General features: G+C 38.1%; 2 protein-coding genes across 4 annotated transcripts in view; one reads left to right on the top strand and one right to left on the bottom strand.

Annotated features, from left to right (window-relative positions):
- Positions 1–3: 3 nt before the first annotated feature.
- The window catches only part of LOC102797300 (uncharacterized), a 64,953-nt gene continuing 42,498 nt past the window's right edge, over positions 4–22,458 (bottom strand). Inside the window, exons 1-10 of one of the 3 annotated variants that reach the window (XM_006782528.3) lie at positions 16,617–16,779; positions 16,348–16,413; positions 14,644–14,720; positions 14,144–14,374; positions 13,957–14,018; positions 9,950–10,006; positions 9,379–9,542; positions 7,253–7,329; positions 6,322–6,456; positions 4–875 (exon numbers count right to left, since the gene is read on the bottom strand). In XM_006782528.3, the coding sequence (XP_006782591.1) occupies positions 681–875; positions 6,322–6,456; positions 7,253–7,329; positions 9,379–9,542; positions 9,950–10,006; positions 13,957–14,018; positions 14,144–14,374; positions 14,644–14,720; position 16,348 (999 nt within the window). In that variant the 5' untranslated portion in view covers positions 16,349–16,413; positions 16,617–16,779 and the 3' untranslated portion in view covers positions 4–680. Of the gene's footprint in view, positions 876–6,321; positions 6,457–7,252; positions 7,330–9,378; positions 9,543–9,949; positions 10,007–13,956; positions 14,019–14,143; positions 14,375–14,643; positions 14,721–16,347; positions 16,414–16,616; positions 16,780–22,458 lie in introns of those variants that run through there. The other 2 variants (XM_035913301.2, XM_087844382.1) reach the window with 2 other exon arrangements.
- On the top strand, positions 18,286–22,457 carry LOC102797593 (YY1-associated factor 2-like). Its single transcript, XM_006782529.3, has 4 exons — positions 18,286–18,423; positions 18,734–18,859; positions 21,171–21,323; positions 21,485–22,457. Exons 1-4 carry the CDS (start codon positions 18,398–18,400, stop codon positions 21,723–21,725), a joined length of 546 nt encoding a protein of 181 aa, XP_006782592.1. The 5' UTR covers positions 18,286–18,397; the 3' UTR covers positions 21,726–22,457.

Here is a 22,458-nt window from a genome sequence, read left to right as displayed (position 1 = left end):
TGGTCTCACATTTTATTTGCAAAAGTCTTAACTGCAAAGCAAAAAGATATTCACAAGCAGAAAAAAAGAAAATAAATGCATATCCTAAAAAATGCACTCTCCTGCACCAGTAAAACACGTCATGAACTTGGACCCTTTGATAACTGGTGGATAATGCTTGTTTTTGTGTTGGTCTCAGCTGCACTTGCAGCCATAGCTAAAGGTAAAAAACATTCTATCTGCTACATTTCATGATTTCTTATTTTTTTGTAATTTCCTTATCAGAAGATTTTAGCAGCAATGTTAACCAAGCTTACATCAATTATAAATGCAATAACATTTTATGTTTCTGACAACACAATTCATGGTAAAAAAAAAAAAAAAAAAAAAAAGCACTTTAAAGTTATATGTCAGTTCACAAAGTATCTTGATTTTGACCCAAAATGCAATAGGCATTTCAGTGATTCAGTCTAGTTTTAAACATACCTCTTTCTATCACAATGATCCTGTTTGCACATAATACTGTACATGAGTGTTTTGTGTAAATAAATTGCCAGTACTGTTCTTTGAAGAACACAGTAAAAATATAAAATAGTTAAACACTTTAGATAAACTTTGCACATGGAACATTTTTCCACTTTTTTCAAATGGAAAGTGTTGATACTCTATTCTATCTCCTCTATGTTTTAGTGATGTGCGGCTTACGCTTTGGTGTCCGGCTGCTCTATTACTTCATCCAGCTCCTTCACAAAGTTCCTAAGAGCATCTAGGCAACGCTGTTTGATCTCCAGCAGATTTTTGTCTAGTGGCGCTTGCAGCATTTTATCCAAGCTGGGCTCTTTTTCCACCAGCATATTCACCACCGTGCGAAACGTCTCACAGTCCTGTCTGTAATGCTGTAAACAAAACAATCACATCAGGAATGTCATTATGTATGCAATATCATGACACAGCGAATAAAAAACAAAACAAAACAAAATCAAAGCCACATTATAAAGACATAATAAATTGTTCTATTTGAATGTTATAACTGTGCCCTTATCTTAAAGGGCTGATTTGTGAGAAGGACAGCTGCAAGAATGAAAAGAAAGTCTAAAAGGCAGAAGTGAACCCTGTTCTGATCTGAAACAGTGGCACTAAGAAGGAAGCTGAGCTGAGGTGGTAGAGTTGAAGATGCTCAGGTTTATACTGAGAGAGACCAGGATAGACAGGATTAGAAATATCAGAGGGACAGCTCAGGTCGAGCAGCTTGGAGACAAAACAGAGACACAAGTCTGGTTTGAGCAAGTGAGGAGGAGGCATAGTGGATATATTGTGCAAAGGATGTTGAATATGGAGCTGCCAAGAAGCAGGAAAAGAGGAAGGTTTATAGATGTAATGAAGGAGGACATGTGGAAGGGTTGATGTGACAGAAGAGGATGCTAGAGATGGGATGAGATTGAGACAGTTTTTTGTTGTGGTGAGTAGTAAAAAAATGAATATTATAGTCTTTGATTCTTTTTTTTTTTTCTCGTTGCCTCTTCAAATTAAAATCTTGAGTCTTTTGGCTTTAAAAGCAACAGATCTTTTTTTTTTTTTTTTCAAATTACAAGAAAAGCAAAGGATGTCGTTTGGATGTGTAGTTACACAATGAAATCAATTAGAACTAAACCTAAGTAGGTTTTCATACATGTAACATGTATACTTTACTCTTGAAATTAATAATTAAGTCCCAGGTTGAGTTAGTAAGTGCAACATAAATGTATTTATAAGCCGTCTGAGCAGAAATGATTAAGTAACTAACCTCAAATACAAAGTGAACACTGACAGTTGTTTAAATTATAGTCTAACTACTGTGCTCATGGATACCTGTGAACCTACTTTTCCCGTATTCATCACATAGGTGTGTGAATGTGAACCTACATTTGTGCACGTCGGCTTATAACAAAATGGACATGAGGTGTCAGATTATGTTAACTTGACTGCAGCATTCTTTCACACCACATTGCAACAAGCTCTCATGTCCCATAGAGATTTTACTGCCGACCCAAAACAGCTATTAAGTTCTTTATTGGAGTACCAGATGCAAGCTGACAACATCTTTATCACCTGAGGAAAAATGGCAAAATGCAAGGCCCTTCACTGACTCTGCACAGAGGTTTAGGGCTACACCAGCCTGTTAAGGAGGACTATGGGACATCAGAGTCTTCCAGAGTTCAGCTGCAATCACATCTACAATCAAGGTCACTTGAGAACTTGAAACAGCCACTCTGCAGGTGATCAAGCAGCAAATATATATCAAAATTAAGCCAGTGCAAAAAATATATATATATATCATTTCTAGCTAGTTTTAAATTTTTTTGGTTATCTCAACTATTGATAACAACTTGATCAAACAGAAGACAGTCCTTGCTCAGTTTTGCACATGTCTGGAGACATGACCTACTTCTTTAAAGTAATGACATAATTAAACAGTCTCAGCATCCTTATGTTAGAAGTACTACTTATCTGTGTCATGCTCAGACCACAAAGCCATTTTAGGACTGTGGGGTGTGCAGGCATTAGTTGCTGAACTAAAATTAGCCAACTGTATCTCATCTACTATTATCAGTCTGTTAAAATACAATAAAACACACACCATCAGCTTTGCTAACTTTGAAAAGAAAAAATGTTGCCTGTCAACTTAAATCAGTGTCCGTGCTTAAACAGAAAGTGAGGTTAACCGGTTAAACACTATATTCCAGGGTTCTGTCAGTGCTGGGGAAATTAAAAACCACAGCTGCTGTTTCTTTGCCTAGAAACATATCATGTAATGTCAGGCTAACTCAAAATTGTGTCCATCCATCAGTCTGAAGCATTTAGAAATTTACTGCCATAACCTAACCTTACCCGCTGAGAACTTAATAAAAGTTATGTCTCCAATATGTAATTTGCTAAATCGTTTAACTGTCATTATTGTACATCTAGACTATTTAAAAAATATAAATTTACCACAGACAAAATCTGAGAGGGAGTTGAGCCAGGTGGGGCTTTAAACATGCGGAAAAGGTCAAAGAAACAAGAATAACATTCACTCCTGAACAATATGGATGGAAACAGATCACCACATGGGACCCATTTACTGTGTTTTCAAGCAAAAGAGGCTACTGAGCGAACCTGTTAGAGAGGGGAAAAAATCCCAGGTGCTGGGTCTGGTTAAAACGTTATGTGAAAATTACACACAAAACTTGGAGAGTGAACATGAACGGTCTTCATTGTATGCTGTTCTTGATCATTACAATTAAGTTAAAGAAAACTGCCTCTAGCCTCTTTAGTTATCCTTTTTATATCATTCCTCTCTCACTTCACAGCTGAACCAGCCACAGCATGTTCAGATGCCTAATTCTCACTTATTTGTTCATTCTCGCATCTTTAACACACCTTCTTTGCTTTAGACCATTTGAAACAAGGCTAAAGGAAAAAATAATCAAATATTAGGTGAGTAAATAACTATTATGAATGAATGTTGATGCAATATAGGTTATTATCACTGTATTTCAATATGCATTGTACACATACACACAAAGGGAAGGCTGTTTAGAATGAATCTGACAGAAATATCCCAGACTGTGGGAGATGTTTGGACTGCGGCGGATGTCTTAATGTCTGCAGATCATGTCATGTGAAATTTGCAACCCCACATAATGATAGACTTCAACGCGACCACAAGGAAGTGAGCGACTCACGACACGTGTGGCCACTAAGCTGAGGGTCAGCTTCATGCAGCAACGCGTGGGCCCCTTTTCTCTGTCGACCTACAAAACCATTTGTCCTTCTAACAGTTGCAACTATTTTCTACTAACAAATTTATCTCCTAAGAAAAGATCTGTCCTTCTTGAACATTTGCACAAAGTAAAAATCATTTAGAAAAAAAGCCTGGTCCAAATGTGAGAGGAAACATGGGCTAAGTGAGACACAAACATGTGGTATAATGCCCAACGCACCAATCCCATCCCTTTAATCGCCTTCGGGTTGATTTTGTTTGCCATCTTTCAAAACAAAGCCATGTCTGAGCTCTTCCCAAGTTACAGCCTTTCGTGGCAGTAATTACATTTTCACTTCATTATATCCCACAGACACTGTTTTACATGCTTGAAAGAATCAAAACAGACTTGAGAATGCTTCATTTGCTTCATTTTTCTGAAGGATTAACAACCGATATATATGTACAACATACTGAACAACTGTGGGGAGACTATTATTTCTATAAGAAATGTTTCTATTTCGCATGAACTAATAGGAAGTGTGTTTCTGACCTCAGCATGCTCTTAATGTTGTGAGTAAAGGTTGCGGTGAGGTTCTGCCTAAGTTCCTTCTCTGGAGTGGGAGCTATGGGCTGATTTTTAAGCCTGATACTACGGGCCCACACAGGACGGACCGGAGCCCCAGGAGAAATGGCAACACTAGGGGCCTTAAGGAGGAGCCTTAAAAAGCAGGCTTCTGCCCAAATCGGATGTTTGTGGAGGTCCAGATTGTGAACATACTGACAGGAGTGTGCATTGGAAGTGTGTGGGGGCTGGGAAGTAAAGGCTTTGAGTGAAATTATACATACGGCTCTCACATGGACGTTTAGTGAGGCTCTGTTCAAATGAGCACTGATGCAGGCAGGGGTCCTGCATAATAAGGGAAGTAGGGTAATGACTTGAGGGCTGGTACACATTAGGGGATATTAAAAGAGCCATTTTAATCACTCAAGCTGCAAACCGGACCTCTCAATGGAGGGGCTAATAGTTGAAATGGATATGTTTCATTTGGGCTGATTGAGATGATGAATGTACTTCTAGGGAAAATCACTCCCAGGCATTTAGCTTTGGTGTGATATTGAAATATGGATGTTTTCTAAGTTTCTACTCTGTTGTTGTTATTTTACATGTTCAGACATGTTCTGTGGTCACTTTAAAGAATAATAAACTGATCCTCTGCCCATCTGTTGCAACAGAAAAAAAAGAGAAGGAGTTATGCACTTTTAACTTAATGTTCACACACTCATACTCTGGTGGATGCAACTTGGTGTCCAGTATTTTGCTCAAGGATACTTTGACATGCAGGTTGGAGAATCCAGGGTTCGAACCACCAACCTTCTGATAAGCACATTACCCACTCTACCTCCCAGGCCATCGCCTCCCTATGATGGCTTCAGACAGTATGTTATAAGCTCTTGGGATGCAATGACTCACTGCATTAAATCTATTTGTGACTGAATGAGCCTCATGCAGAGATGTCCACAAATGATTAAAACTTGTAGAAAAAAGCTCATTTTGAAACAACAAACATTTTTATAAAAAGGACACATTTTTTTAACCAGTGTATTGACTCAGTGGCCCGTCTCTGCTTGCTACCTGATCGGCTCATTTCGGCATTCCTTCAGAGTGACCGAGCACTATGTGGTTTTGACTGCGCCTGTGGCAGATGTTACAGTAAAGGCGCAGTTGAGGTTGCTGCCTCTCACCACGTCTTTAAATGGCAGGGTAAGCATGTGTGTGCTAATGCCAAGAGATGTACCACACTGTGTGTGGGCCGCCTGCATCCTGCAGGGCAATTCCTGCACTGCTTTAACTGGAATAGATAAGTAGTACTGTAGTGTAAAGTGATGAAGGGGATGGAAAAAGTGCAACTCCAAATAGCAGGCCGTGAGAGGCATCGCAAACTGAGGTGCTAAGCATTTTTATGCTTACTCATCCTCTTTTTCTGCAAGAAAAATATGATTCTCACATATAAGCTACAACAAGCCGAGGCACAGCTTGTACTTATTGCTCCATGACTTACAGTGATACATAAAGTCAAGCATAAAGTCACTCAAACATGTACAGCAACAGACCACCACACATTGAGGTGAACCTATTAGCATGTCCCAGCTAAAAAAAGTGGTTCAATACGTTTGGTATTTAATAACTTAAGACATCAGCTTAGTTTATTTCCTGAACCTGTGCCTATGTCCTCTGTAACTGGCTGATCTGAGTGGTGTATAAGTCAGTCATGAGTTGGCCTAAAAAAAAGTGAGAGAAACGAGTTACAGTGAGGCGAGTCTGAAGGTTTCACTGGCCAACAGGCGGTTCAGTATCCTGACACAATACGCAATTAAGCTAATTTCTCTAGTTTCCTGTAAAATCTCAGAAATATAATCTCACCGTTTTAAGGTCAAAAAGATTTTAGTTGATGTCGTATTAAAGACCTAGTGATATAATGAATGAATAATGAAGGGTCAGCCTGAGCAAAGAGCCATATAGGTAGTTGTGGTTATCCTTAGTTACATTATCCAAAGCAACATATAAAGTAAAGTGAATTCACAGAAGGTAGACAGTTTCATGGAGGAAATCTTACTACCGTCTCAATTTCCAGAGCCTTCGCCTTAATGGCCTCCAACCGGCGAGCCTTGATGTCCTGCTCTGGTGTCAGCTTTGGCTCCATGCTGGCAGCCGCCGCCTCTTCCGACTCCGCTGCAGATGCTGAAGTTTTTTCCTGGCGGGCCAAAGGTTAAGGGGTTAGAGCCGAGGGCACCGCGTTTAGAAACTGGCTCTGATTTCAAAGTCTTTCAAATGGAGACAACTTTGCTCTCTTACAGGTGTTGAGTTCTTGTTTTCGTGTGTGTCTAATTATGCATGCCACATGTCAACAGTAAACAGAAATGAGGTTACCAGACAGGGTATATTGCTCTGATTACAGAGATAACCTAAAGGAAACCCAACCTTTCCTTTAGGTGAAAGGTTGGTGAACCAAAGAGCAAATTTTGCTTATTATTTTTACAGTAACATGCTGATGGAGCTGCCAGATTTTTGCACAATGACCACAAATGTTATACAATATGTTTCACCCATAATAATCCAGATGCACACTTTTTGAGGTTTCTGTTAACTGAATTTAAATCAATTACCAAGGAAACTTATTATATTTATGTAAACGTATTACTAAAATCATCATTTATATATTCTTTATCCTCCTTATCTGAGTAATGCATCCTTAAGATTGATAGGATTTATGTTTCATTAACACATTCACAGAACTTTCATTTGGCTCAATGTCCAAGATAAACCAAAAGAATATGTAGATCGTAATGGGATATAAATTGTGAAGGATTACAGCCCCAAATGCAAATATTTTCCTCTTCTGTATTTGCAATGCAATAGTGCAAGTGATATTCTGTAACATCTTGTCATAGCTTGTGTTACCTGCACTTTTTCCAGCTGTTACCACATTTGTCAGTGCATTCAGTTTAAGAGAACAACTATTTGAATGTTCTCAAAATTGTTGCTTTTACCTTTGAAGATGCTGAACTGTGAGGAGACCCTTCCACAGAGCTGCTGGGAGTGTGGCTTGTCACCAGACTGGGTTTATCTGTAAAGAAAAGTAAAATTAGAGTAAGAAAATAAGCAGATAAGCATCCTGAGATAACTATCATACATCTGACTAATGTTACACAGAGGGACCCAAAAAATACATGTTAGTACCCATAAATATATGATTTAAAATCTGGTTTTTGTTGTTGTTTAGTCTTCTTTTTCTAAAGACACCGAACTCTCCCTACTATAATGCCCAATAATGGTAAAATACCACAAAATATTTTTAAAAGATATCCTGGAGGAAAATTTGTTTTTACAGTGAGACATGAGACAGTACCTCACTTATCACAGTGAACAATTTACCACAGCCTTATGAAGCAGCTGAAAAGTATAAGTCACAGTTTTTTTAATACTCCCTTGTTGGAGCCTCCTACACAATAGTGGTCATGGAGTTCAGCTGTGCCTAAACTGAAATATTGCCGTCTTTGGCTCCAGTGTGTCTAGAAAAACAAAAAACAAAAAAACAAATAGAAGCGAGCTGTTTATTTTAATGAAGGATACTTCTCATTTTGATTTAATTGATCTGAGATGAAAGCTAATTGGTGTTTTGCTGTGGGACTATGGTGTCTCCAGATGGCACCAACTTTCACCGCAAAAAGGTTAGACACTGCGATAATGTTGCTCAGAGCAAACAGAAAAACTACAGTGTGAAAGTCAAGCACTTATAATAATAATGAACCATGTTAAATGCAGAGCTAGTTATAAAGCCTAAAGCTATTGTAGGCTATTACACACTCTTACATGAGCGCCAGTCTGCCATAATCCATATGCAGTTTAATGTTATAACTGCTCATATAAAAACACAGCACAAACATTCATGTAATGAAGTAGTTTAATGCAGAATAGTTCTCATTTTTAGACTCACAGCCAAATGCTACATAAAGTGAGTGTACTTGTATTGCTTATTTCAGAATGTGAGAAAATTTGTTATATGTACCTGACAACAATTGACTGTAAAAATGTACTTGAACTAAACCTTTTGTGTTCATGACAAAGCCCAGTGTGCCCTATAATCAAACTCCCTTTTTGAGTACTTTGCTGTGCTGCTCTAATTAACATCCCAGATGGTAGTGGAGCAGGGAGGTGCATCTGTTTTCTCACTGTTTTATTACATTTTCAAAGGGCTGTAGAACATGAAGCTCAGCTTTTAACACATAAATACATTTAAGCCTCTCAGAAATCAAAGAAGTGGAGAAATTATTGTCCACACTTCTTACTTTAAATTAATAACTTGTGTCAGATCTCTTTAAAACATTAATAAATTTCACTGGCTCAGCACTGAAAATGACATTTCTGAAGCCTATAAAAGTCACAAAAGTGAAACTGAGTAAAATGACACACCCAGTGCGATTCTGAAGATAGTTTTAAGCTAGTGTATTTAATACATTCTGACTAAAAAAAGAGGTCAGGGTAGAGCCAAAGCCAAACCACCCCAAGCTCAGGGTACCCTTTTCCCAGCCTCTGAAAGTGTGTTTGGTGTTAGCCTAATTACCACCCTAACATTTTTCAGCACACCCTGACCCCACACATTACACACCACCTCTGAAAAACAGATGTTTTACCTGAAGTGGCTTAATTTGTTTAGACATTTTAATTATCTTTGTAAAATTGGGAGTGATTTCTAGTTTCACTTCAAAGGATATAACAGTTGCACAGAAAGTGCTGTATTAGGTAAGGCAACTTCACAACTCTCGACCTATCAATGGGCTTTTAGGTTTTTCTCATGCAAAATCAAAGAATGTGCTTTGTTATTAGAGGTCCTACTATCTGCTGCCACACCGGGTCACACAATCAAGTTCAACTTTTAGGTCTGATTTATCAAAGTGGAAAACAGAGGAGAAGAATTGATGTTGGACTATACACATAAAGTGGACTATGAGAAAGAGTTCAAATGCAAATGTGACGTTGAACAACCTGTGATCATCCATGTGAATATCAAGGTATTGTTTTCATAGACTGACCCTTGGTGACCAGTCCTCTCTACACACACCTGCTGTGAATCTGTATTATCAAAATCATTAAAATGAGCTATTTTTACACTTACGCTTTTGCTGTCCCTGCTGATACGTGTAGCTTTTGTCCCCATCAGGAGAGAAGTTTTTGATGTTTGATCCAGAACGAAGAGGCGGCTGGCCTTCCCTTCTTCCAGGAGAGCGATCCCGCACAATAACTGTAGGCTGAGGGTTTCTGTACTCATCATGGTCCTTTCTATGGAGAGCAAACTAATACCATAAATACTGGTGACCAAACAAACTGCTTACTGTATGCATAGAAAAGGATTACACAAAAGGCAAACTGGATTTCTCTTTATATAACTGATTGTAATGTATCCCACAAAGATATCCCAGATTGTGTTCATCTGGAAGTAGCACTTGGATAACAAAAAAGAAGCCACTTGGATGAGTGACAAAATGTTTTTCCCACTGACAATGTTACATCCAGATGAACAGAATCGACTTTCTGTGGTTTCCTTATCTGCATAACTGAACATGCATCAAGACTGGATCATAATTCATATTCCAAATTCAAGCTTTGTTTGCAAACAGTTAAGAGGTTTGTCAACACCCAGAAAGGCACGTGAGGGCACTGACTTGGCTTTTCTGTCGCGCACTGACCTTTGAGTAGGGCCTCCCCGACCTCTGTTGCGAAAATGGTGTCCTCGACCACTCTTTCTAAGACAGAACACAACAGAAAAAAAGGCAGATTTAAGCACTAGCGAATGAAGCAGTTTAGTTAGAAGCACATTAAAAGTAATCTATGAAAGCTGAGTTCAAAATGCTATTTTAGTTACGATTGTTGGTATTAAAAACAAATGTGCAGGTTATGCATCAGTGACTCCGTCAGATTGGTGATGGAAGCAGGAAAACTAATGAAAAAGACTTGAAAGACTCCGTGGGGTACTGATAAATTTCTGAAACTAAAGCAATCTTCCACTTTGGCAAAAGCAACTGTTGGCTGGAAAATGGACTGATTATGGTCTTTCCTCACTATGATCTGTCCTCAATTTCATGCAGCCTGTAGCTACGGTAAGAACGCACTGACACTAAATCTGTTCTTTATTTACCATTAAATACAATTTCGGAGTATTTTTGCAACATTTGATAGCCCCAGCATAATTAAATCACCATAGTTCCTTACACATCGACTTCACAATTCTCCAAACTCAAAGCTTGTGTTCAAATAACCTCCAGAACAATTTAAAGGCACCTGGCTGTCACGACCTCTGCTTGAACCCAATCCTCATCTCAAACAAAAAGCAGGTCTAACAAGGGCTCAAACTTTTACGACTCATGGCCTGTTTGAAGTAGCAGACTTAGCATGCCATTTGCCAAACACTGTCATTTTATGCAGTCCAAAACAAACATTAAAGGTAGAAAAAAAGCTTGTGTATCTTATTTAGAAGTCAGAAAACAACAAAAGAGAGTAAAGCGTTTATCAGACATGCGTTCACAGACAAATGACATACATTCTAAGGTTCATGTCTGCACATGAGTGCTCTTCATTCTTATAGTCAAGACTTAAATGTATAATTTCCAGTAAGTAATAATAGTAATTTGTATATTTATCCACGCAGACAACTTTTAATTTAGAGACTGACTAATTAGTGCCTGAGCTGTGTCTTTATTCCCCGTCTGCATGAGTCCTGCTCAGTCTTACGGAGCAATGAGTACCTAGAGTTTATATCTTGTGCTGGGATTGTAAGAGTAATTTTACATTTGTCAGCTTGGCCTCGTTAGTAACCTTTACATAAAATGAATCTGACTTCCAGCTCTTTGGTAATGATGAAATGACTCAAAAAAATGAGCTGTACCTTGGCAGAACAACCAGAAGCATAAACTTTCTCTAAACTAAACACTTCATTTATACAGTTCTGATTGTGGAGCAATATTACACCAGTGCTGCTGAGGAACTGACAGAACTCTTGGCTATGCATTGTGACACAAATAGGAACAATACTGAAATTTTTAGCAATTGCAATCTTTGTTTAAAATACCCTCCTTTTCTACTCACAGAAAACACCTGACAGATCCAAAGTTCACGTAAAGGCTCAGTAATTACACAAGCAAGTCAAATTAAATGGGCGTAGGGCTGTGCGATATGACCAAAATCTCATATCCCGATATAAGAATTCTATCGTCCGATAACGATATAAATCACAAAAATGTACTATTTTCTGTAAATTCTGTGAATCTCGGGCAGCTCGACTTGCCGGAAGTGTTTCCAGCTGCGCGTCATGTAGCTGGAGTCGAGTGTTTTAACTGATGCATGAAACTATACATTTTTAGACATAAGTTGTAACACCAGCCGTTTTCTTTGTGAGTATTTATTACACAGCGTGCTGCGGGAAAAAGCCTGTTCTAACGTTTGAGTGTAAGGTTTATTTTTTAGCACCTGGCGGATCTTTTTTACTTCTCATCCGTAAACAATCTGCTCTTTCACGTGAATCAGTTTATTTTGAAAAGTCTCAACAGGATCTTGAGCTTTATTGTGAAAGGTTTATGTGGAAAGTAAACAAGCGGACACGCGATGGTGTTACCGTCGTTGTTGCTAACCACAACAAAACAGGCGCTTGTCCGTCCGTAGTGTGGTTATATAAAATATAAGAGAAAGAGAGAACTTTAAGAAATTAATATAGCCACTACAGTGACCATCAAAACGATGAAAAAATATTGCCGTAAACAGTTTATTTTGCGACACCACGAAACAAACGATAGCGTAAAATTAAACGATAGACGTTTTTATATCATCATCCGATATATATCGTTATACCGAACAGCCCTAAATGGGTGTCTTTGTATTTTTACAGTTAAACAGTACACAACAACTAACTTCTTTAGTTGTTGTGCAGTGGGTGAGACTGATATAAGTGGGGAATCTGGTAACTAACTGTAAAAATATTCACTTGATTTTAAAGTATTTTATCATTGTTCAAAAACTATAGATTTAGTTTAGAATTACACAGAAAGCAGGTTGTACTACATACTGTATGACCACTCTGTGCATTCTGGGTTTTTACAATTTTACCGAAATGCCTCATTTTAAGGTTCATCTACAATGTCACTGTCAGCATTTTACAAGTTATGATAAATCTAACATGTCAGCATGAAAACAACAGAAGGGGCAAATTTAAAAATGTGATATATGAGCTTACAATTTAAGCTGGCAAAATGCTTTTTTAATGCCAGGCATTCCTTCACAAGCTTTAAATAATATGCACCTAACAGAATTACTGCATCATACATATTCAAGATTAAATGACAACCTGAAATTATCTAATATTCATTTAGGAATATTAGGAACTTTAGGAAAATAAGGCCAGAAATTAAATAAGACCTGCTGCTCAGAGTGTCAGAGTGCCTGAGACATGTATGTGTGTGTGTGTGTGTGTGTGTGTGTGTGTGTGTGTGTGTGTGTGTGTGTGTGTGTGTGTGTGTGTTTAACTGTGGACAGTGTCCAGCTGTTTTTCCTCTCAGGGTGGGGTTGTCTGACTTAGTGAGTAGACACTAGTGGCCTTTGTCCCCTTCTGTAGCCTGGTATGACTCCTTGAAAGTGAGGCTTGGGCCTATAAACTGGTGGTATGTCGAAGTGGCCAACGAGAAAAGAGTGTCTGCTGATGTAGCTGCTAAGAAACCATTTTTAAGGAAAAGCAATAAGCAGAAGAGATTTGTTTGGGCCAAGAAACACAAAGAAAGGACATTAGACCAGGGGAAATCTGTGCTTTAATCTTATAAGTCCAAATTTGAAATCTTTAGCTCTACCCACTGTGTCTTTGTGCGATGCAGAAAAGGTGAAAGGATGGTCTCTACATGCATGGTTTCCACCATGAAATATGGAAGAGGAGGTGTGATGGCGTGGGGGTGCTTTGCTGACGACACTGATGGGGATTTATTTAAAACTGAAGGTACACTGAACCAGCACGGCTACTACAGGATCCTGCAGTAATATGCCATCCCATCCGGTTTACATTTAGTTGGGCCATTGTTTATTTTTCAACAGGACAATGACCCCAAACACACCTCCAAGCTGTGTAGGGCTGTTTGACCAAGTAGGAAAGTGATGGAGTATTGCACCAGATGTGCTGGCCTTCACAGTCACCTGACCTAAACCCCATCAAGATGGTTTGGGATGAGATGGACCGCAAAGTGAAGGCAAAAGGGCCAACAAGTGCTCAGCATCTCTGGGAACTCCTTCAAGACTCTTCGAAAACCATTTCAGATGACTGCCTCATGAAGCTCATCGAGAGAATGCCAAGGGTGCGCAAAGCAGAAATCAACGCATAGGGTGGCTATTATCAAGAAACTTTTTTGATGTTTTTCAAACTTTTTGTTTACTGCATAATTCCATATGTGTTCATTCATAGTTTTGATCCCTTCAGTTAGAATCTACAAAGTAAACAGTCATGTAAATAAAGAAAAACCATGAAATGAGAAGGTGTGTCCAAACTTTTGATTGAGCTTACTTTTTAAAAGATAGAACTCTGCCACCATCTAGTGGTCAATAGAATGTATTACACAAAGAATTCATTTTTAGATCTGACACAAAGTAATGGAGATAAAATTTAAAAAGCAAAAATTGTTGACAAATTGAATACCTTAAAAAACAAAAAGAATGAACATACTACCTTGAGCTTAACTGATGCCTCAAATCATCTCTGCTATAACACTGCTGAGAATACGGTGCCTCCTGAAAAAAATAAAAAATAAAAATCACAATTTCAGTAACTTTAATGGCGAAAGGCCACAAATGCAGATTTAACACAACACAGATTCAGGCTTCTGAACCACACTTGCAAATCAAGCTTATCGTACACTTTGGTGGGGAGAGGAATTTCTACGGAAATTGCCAAAGTTGAGATTTTCATCAAAGCATCGTTGATTGTTCACTGGATAACTGCCATCATCAGAATAGCCTCTTCCATCATGGTAATCACGAGGACCTCCATACCATGGGTCATCATTAAATCTTCTGTCTAATTCCACTCCCGGCCGTGGCATGTGGGACCTCTTTTCGACAATATTTACAACCCGCTGAACTGTCACCTGAAATAACAGCACAACACATTTGACATTTCAGAGCATACTATCCTTAATGCAGCATCAAATAGAGTAAGAGAAACATGTCTAAAATTTCTGAGTGTCAAGACTTGGAAAGAACACTGACCTAAAAAGTGGTCAATACTCATCAACACACTATATACTCTGTCTACAAGACTATAGTAATGATAACATCATAACACCAGAGATTTCTACTAATAAAATTATTTTCACTAAATACAAATGAATTAGTGATGAAAAGCACATCCTCTCACCTCTCTTCCATCCACTGGTAAGAAGTGTTCTTCATATGCTTCTCTAATAAATGATTTTCGGCTATGTCGATATGCCACTGCAAAACAACAACAACAAAAAAACATTTTAAAAAAGAGGATTAAATAGCTGTTTATCAATATAGACGCTATTATAACATTGCTCTACCGTCAGCCAAAATAAAGACAACATTTTAAAGAATGATCTTAATACATCAATGATCTCTCATTATCAGAGATATCTTTATGTCTCTTACTCTTTATGTAAGGGAGGGGAAAAAAGGTTTGATGATTACACACACGATTCTTTCACTACTCCTCTTAAACTCAGGGAACCCAGCCTGTAGACAACCCTTATCAGGTAGTGTGATATGAAAAGGATATAGAAAACTGAAATTGAAAATTTTACTTTCTGAGCCCCGTTTTGCTTTTCGGGTCATTTATGAGTGTCACATTGTCCAAGGGAAGGAGACAAACCGAGAAAAACCATACTGCCGAGAGTTGTGCTAACGCTGGCGCAGCAGAAGATGCTAGTACATCCCCCCCCTTCTTAATTTTTTTCTATTCTTTTATGAGTCTGTTTGTTGTTGTTTTTTGTTTTTGTTTGTTTTTTGTTTTGTTGTTTTTCTCTGTGTTTTTGGTTTAGTTGGGCAGCAGGCTGCCAATTATTTGTTGTTTTAAGGGTCAGGGTGGGAACAAGATTTGCGTTGCATTTTGCGTTATTGTATACATTGCATTCAAACCTTTGTCTAATAAAAAGACTTTTGAAAGAAAAAAAAAGAAAACTGAAATGGATGCCTGATGATCTCTCAAACTATTCTAGCTAGAAAAACTAGACTAGAAAAAAAACTTCACTTCATGGTGTTTTGTGAGTTCTCAAAAGTGATGTTCTTGGCACAGACATCATTTCAAGCAGACTCTACAATATATGTCTGAAAACCACACATATAAACATTTAGGGTAGTTATAGCTCAGGAGGCAGAGCGGGTCTTCTGCTAATCAAAACATTGGTGAAAATGGGCTTTAAAGTCTAGACTGATTCATGCAAATGTTCTTTACTTATGGATTAGATTTTATGGTTTTGATGGCCAAAGGGATGACTTATCACATAATGAGAATTTGTGCTGAAGCCTGCAGCTGCCATGCACAAGTGTCTCTCTTGTCTTCTCTCTCTTTTTTTTTTAAAAAGACTAGAGTGCTTAAATCCAGAGATCTGATGGCTTTAAATCACAACTTGATGTTTGGCAAAATCCCATCTCATCAAACTAGAGGAAATAACGAAGGCATGTAAGTCAACACAGGGCAGCACTGTAAGTACTCTGGGCTAGAACCCCAAGCTCAGCTCGAGCCTTTTGTGTGTGGAGTTTGCCTGCTCCCCCTTTACACCGGTATCCTGCCACAGTCAAAAGTAATCTGTTGAGTTAATTGGAGATTAGTAAATGTGGATCTTAGAGTGTTTTGTTATCTGTAAATCTGTGTTAGTCCTATTATGCCTGGTGACCTGTTCAGAGTGTCCCCTGCCAGAGACAAATGAATCCATCCTTGGAAACTTAAGAGATTGAGAAACGCATAACAATATATCGCAGTCTCAAATGAACTTGCTCAGGGCACTGAACACAGTAGAAGAGCCAAAAACGTTCGCTTATGAGCTCAGATCTGTATTATAATGTACCAGTAACGCACCGAAAAGTGAGTATATTTACTTACTACCAAAAGAATGTTTTTGGTTCTTCGTCTGGTATTTTCAAGATGTTTCAGTTGCGAATGATGAACCTGTAAGAAAGAAAAAAATATTTAGGGAAAGCAAACCATGCGTGACCACATCATAGGGCCATTTCTGTTAAATACTAAATACGTGACTCTGCCAGTTTTTTGTATTATGCTGCTCTAAATCAAGGACATAGCTGTTTTATCTATGTTATTAACAATGCTAGCTAGCTAAGCTAACACATGAGGCGAGGTCTTCAGAAACTCACTAAGTAGTGATTTCTATGTCTCTCACCGCGACGTCCACATTATAGAATCCTCCTATCGCAAAAAGGCTCCCATAAATAGATAAAATTATATGAAAGTCCAAACTATTCAAAAGTAAAACCAAAACAACCCCAGCAACACTGCAAAGCAGCACCCTGCACTGATTCTTATTTTCTATTTTGAACAAATTTAATAACAACGTTAATGCCATCTCAGAGCGCCACCTAGCGCGCCGGAGTATACAAATCAGAATACAATTTACGTTATATACAGTATAATAAGCCTACTCCTACATGATAACCGTCTTTAATGGTCATTGATTTGTTTTATTCTTAAACTCTCTGCAATGTTTAATAAGAAAAATAATTTAAGCTATATTTTGACTAAAATAAGACTAAACCAAACCTGTGACTAAAGAGTGTTTACTTAAAATGATACCCTTCCTTGAGTTTAAAACAGCTCCTCTTCTTACAGTAACCTCCAAAATCTCATCCTTACCAAACTCTTATACTTGTTGCTGCAAATATAACCTTCAGGATAAGTCCTAATGTTCTCAAGAAAACAACTTTTGTTTTTTTAACTCTGAAAGAGGGGACAATGGAGGTTGTTATTATAATCACTTTTTAAAGTGTTGAGTTTTGAAGAAACTACTGAGATGTACATCTGAAATAATGTTTATTCTTGTGTTGCTGCAGGAAACAAAATACGAGATGTATTACTTCACTTCGATTCGATTCAGCTGCTTTCATTTTGCCTTTTTTTTTTATGTTTTTTTATTAGTTGTGTGCATTGACTTTGCAGACTGGACGTGTAAAAAATGAAACACAAAATCACAGAGTACAGTAACATAAACATTCACAAATACACTAAATAGATAAGTAAAACAGACATTTACGAAAATGCACACTTATTTTGCCAACATAAAATTATCATAGACGATAGAGATCATATTTCACTAGGGTTTGTGTGTGTGTGTGTGTGTGTGTGATTTTAAGAGATCATTTACTTCTAGAAAAAATCAACCAATAATAAATAATGTGATGTATGTGTATTTGTACGTATGTGTTCATGTACATGTCTATACTTATAGATATCTATTACTTACATAGTAATAGTAGTAGTAGAATAGTTGAAATGTATTACTTGCATATTTCCAACACCCTGTATCCATAACACATACTGTGTATGCGTGTACACAGAACCTCAGCTACCATTGTATATATTGTATTGCATTGTATATTGTATTATCTTATTTATTTTGTATTTCTTGACTTTACATTCTTGGTTTACTCTTTTTATTCTTCTGCTATCTGTACCTGAGCTGTGGTAAAGCACACATTTCCCCGCCGTGTGATCAATAAAGTCTTATTTTATCTCTCTTAAATAAACAAGAAGTATTTTGTGTTTTTTTTTTTTTTTTGCAAAACAGATCGATAGGCTTTTTGGTTGATTTTTATCTCATAAAATATTAACATTAAAGTGAATTACGCCTAAATATTTTTTCAGTTCTACTCTAAAAGATTCTATTCTTTCTTAAAATCCTGTCTCGTACTATATTAAATATGCCATAGCATTTATGCATTTCCATGCGGTTTACTGCAGTAATAAGACTTTTAATCACATTTATAGCGCTTGTGATTACATTTAAAGTGATTGGGTAAACCCGCAGCACGTGACCGCCCTTCGACAGGAGTTTCTCCGACAGCTGAGCAGCAGCTAAATGCGTCTTTTCACCTGTAACATCGATCCTTTTCAAGTCCTGTAAGACCGCGATTCTCAAAAAATGGGAGACAAGAAGAGTCCCACGAGGTAAAACTTTCACTAGTGTGTTTGAATTTAGACTTAAACGGACAATTCGTGAAGGCAAAGCACCGTGAATGGATGAAGCCGTTTTACTGAAGTGTTCATGGCGGCTGGCTGCTGGTTTAATACGGGGCAACTGCCTGTGTCAAGTGAAGACTCGCTTTGCTTCACTGACTGCCTTCTGAGCAGAAACTACTTCCTCGAATGGTTAATTTCCACCAGCGGTAACCTTAGTCGCACACGTAGTTTGTGAAATCACCATTCCCGCTGTAAAACTGCCACTGTCCCTCTGTTTTTGTTTTGTTTCTGTCTGAAGGCCAAAGCGGCAATCCAAGCCCTCCTCCGACGATGGTTACTGGGACTGCAGCGTGTGCACATTCAGGAACAGCGCTGAGGCGTTCAAGTGCATGATGTGTGATGTCAGAAAAGGCACGTCAACTCGGTAAGAAAAACTGGACCTACCCCATAACTGCTTTAATTACCCACAGCTGTGCGAAACCTCATTCACGTAGTCGCTTTTCATTCTTTCTTTCCTCCCCCCCATTTTCTTTTTTACGTTTGTGATGTTGACGCGTGACAACTTTATTTAGGCGTTTTATTGGTAGCTGGGCTTACGACCTTAGTATTTCCCTTTGTTTTGTTTTATTACATTCAATTGAATTATACTTTAATTTGTAGTTATATTGTGTCCACCTCATTCATAGTACAGAGGACACACCAAATTTTAATTCTCTCATAATGGTACAGCTCTACAGCCTTACATAACCTTCCAAAATACTTAAATCATAATAAAGCCAACCACTCGCCAACCAGACCAGTATTTAACACATTGTCAGACTATGTCATATACTATATGACATATAGTATAATATGTCAATGTCATAGGCCCGTATGAGGAAGCAGGATTTCAGTTTATCCAGGGGGTGTTGGGTTGCTTATGGTGCGAACCTAATCTACCAGCGCTGTTTATGAGCTTTAAATAGGCTAAATTTTATTACCCCCTTTTGTTCCAGTCTTTTTGACCAAAGCATTTGAAATCTTACCTATTGTGTCTGATAGTCTACAGTTATTTTTATCTCACATTGCTGATTTTATCAGGAGCAGCTGTATTGCATGTGTAATTTTTTTTTTTCTAAAATTATAGTCTACTCTTCCTTTTGTACATCAACCGCTCAGTTGCCAGTGCAATAATCAGTGTGACTGCCAGATCACAATGCCACCCCTTTCATGTAAGCGCGCTTATACCTAAATCAGGAAACCTTGGACTAATTTAGCAAGTTGATAATCAGTTTCCTGTGACCACTTATATTGATCACCATTGTTAGGATAACTAAAATTAGGTAACGGATGGATACCATGGGTATGTTGAACTCGCTTCATAGTACTTTCCAGTTTCTACACTGGCCATGTGTCTGCAGGTATAAACATAAAGCATAGGGTTTGTTCCTTGTAGGAAAGACTACAGAGGAAGAAAATTAATTGCAAGGGTGAGACTGTAAATGTATTTGCTTGGACAAAGAGTCAGATCGATCCATTACTGAAGGTTACATAGAAGTCTAAAGACATCATGGCAAAATTAGATGGAGAATTGTCACAAAACAAATTCCACAGTGTATGCCTTTTTCACTGCCAAATGAAGCCATGACAATTTGAAGAAGTACTGAGAGAACAGCAAAAAGTCGCTAAATTTTCTGCCTAATAAAGCAGAGATTAAATTCCGTTGTGGGCATGAACAGACAAGTCATCATTCCTATTATACTTCTTAGAAGTCCACCTGATTGGGTGCAAGCGTATTTGGTGCATTGTAGTGGAAAGCCCTGCCGACAAGTCTGCCCTATGACTAAAGGTTGGTTGGCAAATGCAGCTTCATGCTCCCCATCAGAGGATTGAAATTCCCATAATTCAGAGGCAGGTGGATCCCAGCATACTCATGGTCAATAAAAGGTTGCATGTCATTGGATCCAGTGAGGTTGGGAGTGCGGCTGTCTGTGTCATTGTAGTAAAACTAAAACATGGCTGTACCATGAGAGCAAAACTCTTTACACGTTTTCCCAGCTGATGCAGACTGAAAGGTTCTTGGTGGGGAAGGAGGGTCTACAGTTGTTGCTCTGTAAAATACATTGCAGAGTTTATCTGAAATATATATGAATCTGTGCATTCAATCACTGTCGTTTATGTAATATTCTATCTTTTTGTTCCAATGCTCCAGTTAAGCTTCAGCAGCTTAAGATTAAACCTTTGAATGATTCTACTTGCTTGGATAACATCAACTTGTGGAGCCCATTTTAACACACTGATGACAAAAGTTTAACACAAATTTGTTTTAATTACCTAATACACACAGTCAAGCAGTCTAAACCTCTCACTCACCCGACTTACTGGTTGAGTGATCTAAATATTCAGTTTAATTTTATTTATGTTGTACCAAATCACAACAACAGTCACCTCAAAGCATAATAATACAAGGTAAAGACCCTACAATAATACAGAGAAAATCCCAACAATTAGGTAATCCTCCAGGAGCAAGCACTTGGCAACAGTAGGAAAGGAAAAACTCAGTTTTAATAGGAAGAAATCTCAGACAGAACAAGGCTCAGAGAGGGGCAAACATCTCCGTCGACAGGTTGGGGGTCAGGGGAGGAAGACAGGACATTAGTGACACTGTGGAAGAGAGGCAGAGATTAATAATTGACATAACTCCAAGTTTTGTTTTTTTTTTGTTTTTTTTTTTTGTTTTGCTTTTGTTTTTTTAGAAAACCGCGGCCTGTTTCTCAGCTGGTTGCACAGCAAGTAAATCAGCAGTTTCCCTCACCAACACATCCCAAAAAGGAGAAGAAAGAAAAATCAGAGAAAGACAAAAGTGATAAAGAACCTACACTGAAAAAGAAGGGCTATAAAAAGATGAGGTAAAGAATTTGTTTTCCAAAGAAATCAATGAATGGGTCACTCTATTTAGTAATCCTTGATTTATTTTCTTTTTTGCTTTTCCTTTTCTTTTGCTACTGAAATGTTTTTTTTACCCTTTAAGCTTTACTTAAACCCTGTTTGTTTTGGGTTCCTTCAACAGGCCCAGGTTAAAAAACATAGACAGGAGCAGCGCCCAGCATCTGGAGGTCACAGTTGGAGACTTGACTGTAATAATCACAGACTTTAAGGAGAAAGCCAAACCCACATCCACTCCAGTAACCACTGCCTCAGGAGACCAACACAATCTGAGCGGCTCAAGCTCTGATAATACTGAACGAGGTGTCTCCAGATGCTCTTCGCCCCGTGGGGAAAGCTCGTCAGTTAACGGAGAGACTCACTAACATCCACAGCCCTGGTCAGCACAACCCATTCTCCTGCACTCTCAACAACCTCAGTCAAAGATTCAACTTCAAAATGCACATTATTTTAATAATACTATAAATGCCACTATGATAGCATTCACTTTTTTTTTTCCAGTGCCTTCCAATAGTAAAACAATTCAGGAGTCAATATGTAAGATGTGTGCTTGGTTCAAAGACCTGTTGCAGCAAAGTCTATCATGATGAACTGAGAAAAAGGAACTGTAGCATTAAATCCTGGACGTCAGAGGAACTGCGCCACGTGCTGTGGCAACTTGCGTTTAACACCTCAGTGTCACACAAGCATCGTTTTCAGTTTGTCGTTACAGCACAGATTAAATGATGTATTGTGGAAGAAATGTGTCTTCATCTCACAAATGTAGCTCATCCTCTGAAAATTGTTGTGTTTTGCACTTAATGTCAACCTTTGTTGATGAGAATGTTTCTGGGTTTTTTTGTTGTTGTTTTTTAAAAAGCATTACAATTTTACCATTATCATAAATCATAACACTGTTGGTTTTTCTGGCCTTATATGGCTCTCATTTTTTTTTAATCCTGTTGAATGCAATAAATGTTTACTGTGTAACTTTTTAGTACAAATATTGATGAGCTATTCTCGGTATGCTTCTCCTTCACTTGGTAGAGTTGAGCATGATCTAATCTATAGAATGGTTTATATTGTAAAATGATGTTGAATAAAGTAAGTTGTAGATAT

The sequence above is a fragment of the Neolamprologus brichardi genome, chromosome 7 (assembly GCF_056152115.1).
Source record: "Neolamprologus brichardi isolate AB-2024 chromosome 7, ASM5615211v1, whole genome shotgun sequence".
In the NCBI taxonomy this organism is placed as follows: Eukaryota; Metazoa; Chordata; class Actinopteri; order Cichliformes; family Cichlidae; genus Neolamprologus; species Neolamprologus brichardi.
The sequence above is the reverse complement of the archived record's forward strand: the minus strand, read 5'-3'. Positions and strand labels throughout refer to the sequence as shown.